Below are 9,563 nucleotides of genomic sequence, written 5' to 3'. Positions count from 1 at the left end.
CATTGGAAAGCAAAAAGTGATTAAGAAATCTAGTGACATGCCTCGAGGGATACAAAGAACACCTCTTTCAAGGACTTCAACTGGGCCACCTCAACCTATTAATACCTCAAATGACTCACCTCCTCAGAGCCATGTGGACCGTCCCTTACTTCAATGACAGATGGTCCTCAACCTGGTAGCACTCCACTGACTCCATCAGACAATACTGGTATTTCTAAAACATTAAGTTGTGGTTATAATATGGTACTTATTTTGCTTTATATCTACTTAAATAGTGATGTCTATTGTAGGTTCCACTTCTAATGCAACTAGTACAGGCCGAGGTCCGACAAAAGGCAAGGGCTTAAGAAAGATTAACAAAATAATTAAGAAAAAAATGCCTATACATATTTCCATGGATAAAGGACGACCAGTTGATAGGATTGAATCTGCAAAGCTATCAAGTGAGCTTGGTATTATAGCTCGAGACTTTTTGCCCATGCCAACAAAGTGGAAGGATCTTAAAAACAATCATGATCATTTGACTTCTGCCTATGACCGGCTTGATGTAAGTAAACTTGTACTCAATTATTTTTTTATCTTTAACGATCACCATTTTGTTTTGTTTTTTTTTTATTTTAATTTAGGTTATTTCAATTACATGTGTAATAACTTAATTATTTTATTTTTTTTTTTTTCTAGATGAGGTTGGACATTATTGATATAGGAGAAGAAGATGTAAGAAAAAAAGTGGAAGATATATTGAAGAATCGAAGTAGGGATCAAAGATATCATCTTCACAAGCATTTTAAAAAATTTAAGACATTAGAAGAAGCAAAACAAAACAAACCCGCTAGGCTTACCCAAGAGAATTGGGATGATCTTTGTGCATATTGGTCAAGCCCCAAGGTTCAGGTGTGTATGGCCTTAATGTTCAAACTCAAATTCTCCACTTTCCTTTTTGATATTTCATATGATTTTGTTCCTGTACAGGAAAGATGTGCGAAGAATAAGGAGAATAGGAAAAAAAGAATTACATCTCACAACCAAGGTTCACGAGCCTTTGTCACTCTTCGAAATGAAATTGTAAGAATTAATTTTATTATTCAATATATATCCTTTGTACAACAAACTTTTTCTTATTGATATAAAAAAATGTAGAGTTTGAACGAGCTTGATGGAGAGGAATGTGATCGAATAACATTTTTATAAACGTACTTACTATAGTGAAGGGAAAGGATGGACGAATCCAGCAGCAGAAGCAAATTATGTAAGTTACTTCTTTGGATAACAATTTTACATTCTAATTCTTCTACTTTTGCAGAATGAAATGCAAGAACTTTTTACTCAATCAATTGCTGATGGTACTTCATTAAGTCCATCTAAAATTTGTGACATGGTCCTTGGCACAAAGTCAGGATATATCAAGGGACTCGGATATGGACCAAAACCAACAAGAACAACAAACTCAAATACACAAAAAAATGTTGGAATTGGAAGAGGCCCTTAGACAATCTGAAGCAGAACGGGACCAATTGAAGGAACAATTAAACACTACCATGGCAAAGTTAGAGCAACATGATCTCCTTTTTAAGAGGTTACTTGGATCTGATTTTGACTCTACCGAATAATTTTTCATGGTAAGTGATTTGAATGCTATCTTATTCCTTTTCCTCTTCTTCACATTGTTAATTCTTCAATTGTGTGTTGTATATGTTGGAAATAGTGGTGTTGTGAATATTGGTAGTTGAGATAAATAATGTAAAATAGGAGGAGCACAAAAGATGTTTAATCATGAAATCTTGGTTGAGATAAATAATGTAAAGTGATTTGATGGTGTGTTGTATTCATTTATTTACCCATTCTTTTAATTGTTTAATCCTAAAATTTTGAATAAATTAGTTTTGGTTTGGTTGGATCCAAATCTTCCATTTGGACTAAGTTATTTACTTAGTTGGTTAATATTTTTATTGTTGTGGAGTTGGGGATTGAAACTTGAATTATTTGGTGGTTGTTGAGATGTTGGATGAGTGTGATTAGGTGTCTTTAGTTGTGATGTGCATGTGGTGTCCCTTTACAGGTTGGCTAAGTCCAATTTACAGGGGAGACTCTGCTGAAATTTCTGTAAAACTTTAGGTAATATAAAAGAAATTTAGGTTTAGGACTTCTAAACTTAGGGTGTTATTCATTTTTGGAATTTCTAAACATAGATTGTGTTTTTGTTTTCTTCTTTTTTGTTTTATCTCCTTTTTTAGGCTACTTAACTATACGAACTTGAAACTCTCCATAGCCTAAAACTCTTCATAACCTAAACTGCTGGTTCAAGTAATAACATAGATGAAGTTATTTTTTGCTTTTACTTCTGATCTATAACTCTAAAATATCCTAGACTAAAATTTTTCAAGTTTCCTGCTTTGGGATCTTAATTCTATTAGAATTACTAGAGTAATCTTCTCAGTATGTATGCATGACCCTTTCTTTTTCCATCGAAGAGTTGAGTTCAAAAAGTATTTTATTTATTTCTTCTTTTAATTTGTGTTGACTTTTGTTTTCCAGGTTTTTGCCGTGCACAAGGTGGTAGAGGAAGAAAGCATAAGCAGCAAAAGAAGAAAACAAGAAAGACACTTCGAGATACATTTTCGTTGTGTCAATTTTTAACTTTTCATTTTAGAATTTAATGTTGCTATCAATATTACACGTATTGATTTTATGTACTAGTCATATTCAAAACATATGGTGAAGATTGTGGTCGACATTAATTTTATTTTATGTGATTAATTGAATGATTTTGAAGTTATGTATTATATTTTAAATTTCATGTTAATTGTAAGGGTTGGTGTAGGTTTAGAGAGAAAATATTATTCCCAAAAAAGGGGATTTTATTTTTTATTTTTGGCTACGAAATTGAATTTAATGATATGGTTTGTTAGTTGCATATAGAATTAATTATGAAAATTGAAGAAAAAATTAATTTGCTACGAAAATTGGTCTGTGAAAATTAATTTGTTACGAAAATTTATTATGAAAATTGGTACAATTAGCTACGATTTGTTGTAGTTAAAAATAAGTTTTATTTTTACAATTTGACATTCGTAGTAAAAGCTATGTTATTTGCTACGAAAATTAACATCATCAACCATGAAAATCAGCATCATCACCTACGAAAATCGGTATAATTAGCTACGATATATGTCGTAGTATAAAATTAATGTTTTCTCTACGTTTATCGAACTGTAGCGAAAAGTATATTATTCTCTACGAAATTGTAAATCGTAGCTAAATACTATTAGCTACGAGGCTTTGGCTACGATTCAAGCTACGAATAAAATTTCGTAGCTGATTGCTTTTTGCTACGAAAATTAGATTTTTAACTACGAAAAATTTCGTAGAGAAAACCAAAATTTGTTGTAGTGTGCGTTGCTAGCCAGCTGCTGCAACGCAGCTTCGCGGCTACCATGGCCGTGCCTTCAGCCATCTCCATCACTTTCGAGCACCTCTAGGACCTCCACTGAGCCCACCGGTCGTTGCCACACCGAGTTGCCATCACTGCGCCACCGCGAACCAGCTGCCTCGGCCAACCTCCACAATTGCTACTGTTGCTTTGCGTTGGCCCTGGCTGCCCGCTTGGAGCTTGCGACTGCAATGGTCCGCTATGGCCGGCCACCGACCGACCTTCATCATCTCCCATGGTCTCTCCCTCTATCTCAGCTTCTCTCCCTCTCGACCATGGCTCTTAGATAAAAGAGAAATCAAATTTAATTTCCTGCAAATGCTTGGCCTCCAAGCACCTAAGTTTACACATATATTTATGCTCTTGCATCGGATACGCCTCAGCCATCATTCTCACTCCAGACACTTCTTCAATTCCCTCATTCCAATGCCTCAAGTGGAGAACCAATTCTATCTCTCGTAAGTCTTTCGATGCCCAATTCATCATGTTGTTCCCTGCCTATGGGCATACATATATATATATATAAAATATATTTCACCCATTAATCCTCATAATTTATCTTAATTATATTGAAAAATTCCTTAAATTGCAAGATGCACCATTTAACGTCCAATTAATTTGTAATACGATGCTTCAAATCCACAATTAATAACTTTAAATTTACTCAATAAGGACGATTTCGCTCCAGTGTCCTTATCAGACTATTGATTCATCCAGAAATCACCTCAGGATTATTCCTTACGCAAAATCGGAGCCCCCTAGGGTTTTGTTGATTTCTCAGAAGTCTCCTACAATGATTTGGTTTTTCAACCTGAATCGAAGCTAAATTTTCAATGTACCGAAAACCATTTCTACTCCAATTTTTTTTTTGTCCCATAAATCATGTCTCGAGATGCTCGTCAATACCATATTGATTTCCTGAGACATCTCGGTTTTAAGGCACTCCCTACAGTTGATTTGGTCTTTCATACTGTAAGAAATTATCCTTATACTCTCTATTTATCCTTAAATTCTCCTTTTTGCCTCAAGATAATTTACTCTTGAGTCTCTTAGAATTTCTCGGGTATTACAGTAGTGTTCCGGGATGCTTTTGAGTGGGAACGTAATCTCTGACATGATTGTGGTGAGACGAGTTCTTGCATTGATGTTGACCCTCTCGTGTCAAGAATAGTAACGATTGTTCCCTAAATGTCGAAGAGATGCGTTGATGTTGCCCCTCTTAAGCCAGGATCTTGTTATGCCAATGCATCGATGTGATTATATTGCCTATAGAGAAATTGCTCTTTTCCCGTGGTATGGGTTAAACGCTGTGTAGGATTCTCTTAAGGTGGGACATGTCGGGATATGTCGGTTTGTTTCATAGTCTTGCATACATTCATGAAATATTTTTAAACCCTCACTTAGATAATTTAACATCTAATTTGGACTATGTCTCTGAAATATTTAAATGTTCCAGGTGAAAGCAGCGGTGCCAAGGGAAATGAGGTTCTCAAGATGTAGTCGTTTTCTACATGTTAGATCTTTAATAGGTCTTTTGGTTATGTTTAAGGTGTTTAGATGTTATCTTTGAGAGATGAAACTCTATGTATATTATTTTGAAAATGGCATGTTAAACGATGATACGATTTCTATGTTATAAGTAAAAGTATCACAGTTATGTATCATTTGAGATTTCAATCTTGCTTCCGCAATTAAGATGATAATACATGTCTTAGCTTATTCATTTTAAGTTTGATATGCTGAGAATGTAGAACGAGATTGTTGGAGAATAATTTATGTGTATTGGATTGAGTGTATATACGTTAAATGTATGTTGAAAAAAAAAATATTCTCGAAATCTCAGGTTAACGCACGCTTGGAAGAATGGGGCGTTACACATGCCAATGAAAATAGGGCTAAGAAGAGGAGGAATGTCTTTGCTCATGTACTGCCCTTAGTAGAAAAGTTCAAGCGGTTCATGAATATATCAAACAAAAGTTGCACAAATAAGAAGTACAAGGCGATAGTTGACAAGCATAAGAAACACAAGGTATTTGAGGTTGGAAATGAAGTCATGATATTCTTAATGAATGAACGGATTCCGGTAGAAAAGTAGAACAAGCTCAAGCCAAAGAAATATGGTCATTACAAGATTACAAACAAGATCAATGATAATGCTTATGTTGTGAATTTGCCTAATCATATGGGTATTTTCAAAACATTTAATATTGTTGATCTTTCTTTGTATTTGTCGAATGTTGAGTTATCATACTCGGTTCAAAATTCAAAGACAAATTCTTCTCAAGTGGAGATCAATGATGCGGCCATCAATCAAGACCCGGCCTAAGGTCGACCCAACCAAACTGAAATAGTAGCGTCTGAACATTAGCAAATAGTATTTTAATACTTCATATATTTTAAAATTCTACTTGATTTAGAATTTTATTTCATATTTGATTAGAGTTTTATTTTTATTAGGATTCTAGTTAAATGATTTTATTCTAGTTGGATTTTAGTTACAAATATTAGATGGATTTGGATTAACCAAACACTATAAATATGTCTAGAACTTAGAGTTTATAATAAATTTTTCTCGATACAAATTTCAACAACCTATTTAGATTTTCTTAGCAAAACAGTCTTATTTTGCGTCTTCTTAAAAGCCAAGTTTCGACTATTAAAGTTTGTTCTTTTAAGAGTTTATTTTGATATATTTTCTTCACACACACTACACGTTATGATAGGTTTCACCTTCTTGTACAGCTCACCACTTCGCTAGTCTCATAGTCTAGCAAGTATTATCCTTTTTTTTCTTTCTTATTATGGCCAGCAACCAGCAACATTGTTTGATAGCAAACAGGAGCGTAGCCAGTTGAAGGGAACAAAAAGCGTGGTTAATATTATTGAGAAGACAACAATGTGTTCTTCAAATTAGAAAGCAAATGATGCGGATAAGCAAAAGGGAATTATATATGCGGATAAGCAAAAGGGAATTATATATATATATATATATATCACATCTTTTTGGTAGGGTAAGAAGCCATCTTGTTGATGCCACAGTGACCTTCAGGCTTGCCCGTGCTTCTCTTCATCCTTATGTACCCTTTCTCTCCCCATTTGGGTCCCCATGAATTCTTTACAATTATATAGTCCAATCCCCTGCTCGTTCCGTATCCAACCGCCGTTACTCCATGATCCAGCTCGCTTCCGCAATGCCCATCGAACACACCGCCACTGTAGAACTGGAAATCTCTACCAGAAGCCTCGATGGCCACACTTAGAGGCTGGTTGGCAATGGCCTTCAACAGGCTCTGCTCATTGTTCTCTGGTACATCATGGTATCCACTGATGGTCACCACATCCGAAATTCCCTATATATATATACATACACACACACACATATCGTACAACGTGATGATTTATTAGTCCCATATTGATCATAATTAAGTAGCAGAAAGTTATGAGTATGATCATCACTTACCTTCCTCTCGTCGCAAGTGCCTTCCTCCATGGCATACGGGTAATCCTCCTCCTTGTGAAGCCCGCCATTTGCTATGATGTATTGAAAAGCGTAATCCATGAGCCCTCCATTGCAGCCATTGTTGTAAGTTGTATCACAGTCGATCAGCTCTTGCTCTGAAAGCGATGTTAAGTTTCCTGTCACAATTTGGTTTATGCCTTCCACTGCAGCCACGGTTGAAAATGCCCAGCAACTCCCTGCACATTCACCATCATGTAAACACTATTTTAGAGTTTTACGAGACTCAACTCGAGACTTCAGGCTCACAACGCTACCCCTTATCTACTTACCACATGAACCTTGGTTCTTGACATTGGTGACGGCGCCTTTCTTCCTCCAGTCCACGGACTTGGGTAAATCCACGACATCTCTGTATGTGAAATCCTCGTTCGATCCACTCCTTCTAGGCGACTCAACTTTGAGGCCAATATACATGTTCTTGAACTCTTCATGGCTCAAATCCGCGAACTCGTTCAGTCCAAGCCAGTAGTTACTGATCTTCTTGTTCCTCTCGTCTATGTGCTTCAGATTGTCCCTGAAAACCTCAAATCTGTGTAGCTTCTCTTCTATGCTTCTGTAAACTTTGCCGTGTTTGGCCATCCATGACTCGAAGAGATCGATGAGCTTATCTATGGTGGTCAGATCATCCGGAGAATAACCCACGATGGAGAATTCACGGGCGAGAGATGAACAGGCGAGGAGGGATGAGATCACGGAGAAGGAGAAAAAGATAAATTTGGAAGATGATGAGAGAGCCATTTCAGCTGTAATTAAGGAGGAAAGATAGGAAGTCGAATATTGGATGAAGATGAAGTAAGAGATGAAGGGGATTTTATAGGCCATATTTGTTGGTATTGCTTTCAAGCAAAGCTGTTGCATCCATGGATCGTCAGCAATATACCCAGTCTTTAAGCTTGGTTCTTTTGGCAGACTTGAGATCCAAGCATCTCCCTGTTCCCTCATACATGCTTGATATATTAATATTATAGGTAATGTAACATGATGGTGTTGCACCTATATCTATATTATATTATATATATATATAGGTCTACAAATATATATAAATCAAGCATTAGCAATTTTATTAATTAATTACAGGGTATATGAATAATGGTGGACTGTCTACTGAGATTGAGGCTTGTGGTTTACTCTTCTCTCGGTAGATTCGAACTCCGAATCTTCACTAGGCTGCACGTATTGATGGTTGCGGTATTGCTTATTCAATGGGTTTGATGAGAATGTGCGACTAGGATTGCCTTTTGTTTGTTTGCTGCATTGGTTTCAGATCAACCTTAATTAAGCAAATCATGGGTGGAGATTGCGTAGCTTGTTTGTGTATGCTTAATTAGATTGCCCATAAGTTTGTCAAATCGAGCTATAAGGCTAAAAAGTTTTCAATTTAATCCAATGTGTGACCTAAGAGTGAGCTTTTAGATAGTGAAAATGAAGTGATCAATCTATTAAGAATGAATGAAACCATGTGGTGGAACTTTTGATTGGCGGACATGTTAGGTTTTAATATTTTTGAAATATTTTTTAGACCAAAATGTTAAGAAACATAAAAAAGAAAATATTTTTGAATGGTTTTCGTAATTTTAAAAAAGTCGAATAAACTAATATATCCTGAACTTATGGTCAATTTTCAATTTTATTCAGTTTTGATCTTTAGTTTAATTTGGTCATTGAATTTTCACTTTTGTTTTAATTTTATTCTCGATCCAGCAAGCGTCTGTCCTAACTTACCTGGCAGTTTTGGACACGTCAGCAAAACAACACCATTTTTGGGTCATATCTAGTAGATCCAAATCCGCTCATGGATCTAAAAATGGATTGGGTCAAACCAGTTCAAATCTAACCCAATGGGTCGACCCAACAACTTAATAAGTTGACCCACTTTATTTCCCAAAATCAACTAGGGTTTGCTTCATCCATGCATTGTCGCCACTATTTTCCTCCTTCATCGCCATCAGTTGCCTTTTTCTAATTACCTTTTTTTTCATCTAATCGTTGATGGCCACTCCATCTTTCTCACCAATATCATTGTTGGCGGCTAGAGTCACCTGCTTGCTCCTATTAACGACAACCATAGAGACTATCGATCTGAACAAGAAGAAGAAGGGGAGAAGACCAAAGGTCAAACAATTCAACTGGTTGAGAGGACAACGCTATGGCCAACAACGCAACGGCCATGGTCACGACGACGCAATGGCCACAATCACTGAAACATTGCCCATTGCCATGGCCGAATCCTCGACTTTCACGTCGCCCATGTTCGCTGGTAACACCATCTCCACCTATTTCTTTCAGTCTTCATCATCTCTATGGCGAACCCACGATAAGAAAGCAACCTTGTTTACAGTATGCGAGTCCCATCACTAGTCGATCCCGAAAACCATGACAGTGACCCACGATGGAAAAGACAACAAAGCCCACGAGCATGGCCGATTTCAAGCCTCAATTGGCAACACCGACCCACGCTCGCTAGCAACAAGAATGGCGGCGACGTACGCGCCATCTGGCAACAGCTTTGGCCTTGGATGGTTAAACGGCGCCATTTTGCTGACTTGTCCATTATTGGACACATCAGCACACCACATCAACCGCCACGTAAGGTAAGACATACGCTTACTGGAT

General features: G+C 36.7%; 1 protein-coding gene across 1 annotated transcript in view; it reads right to left on the bottom strand.

The window, feature by feature from the left end:
• Positions 1–7,727, bottom strand: part of LOC127807816 (cysteine protease XCP1) — a 40,729-nt gene extending 33,002 nt beyond the window's left edge. Inside the window, exons 1-3 of the mRNA XM_052345937.1 lie at positions 7,220–7,727; positions 6,891–7,126; positions 6,474–6,780 (exon numbers count right to left, since the gene is read on the bottom strand). Coding sequence (XP_052201897.1) covers positions 6,474–6,780; positions 6,891–7,126; positions 7,220–7,688 — 1,012 coding nt within the window. The 5' untranslated portion in view covers positions 7,689–7,727. The remainder of the gene's footprint in view (positions 1–6,473; positions 6,781–6,890; positions 7,127–7,219) is intronic.
• Between the last annotated feature and the right edge of the window lie 1,836 nt (positions 7,728–9,563).

This window comes from Diospyros lotus, chromosome 8 (genome assembly GCF_014633365.1).
Source record: "Diospyros lotus cultivar Yz01 chromosome 8, ASM1463336v1, whole genome shotgun sequence".
NCBI classification, from domain to species: domain Eukaryota; kingdom Viridiplantae; phylum Streptophyta; class Magnoliopsida; order Ericales; family Ebenaceae; genus Diospyros; species Diospyros lotus.
The sequence above is the reverse complement of the archived record's forward strand: the minus strand, read 5'-3'. Positions and strand labels throughout refer to the sequence as shown.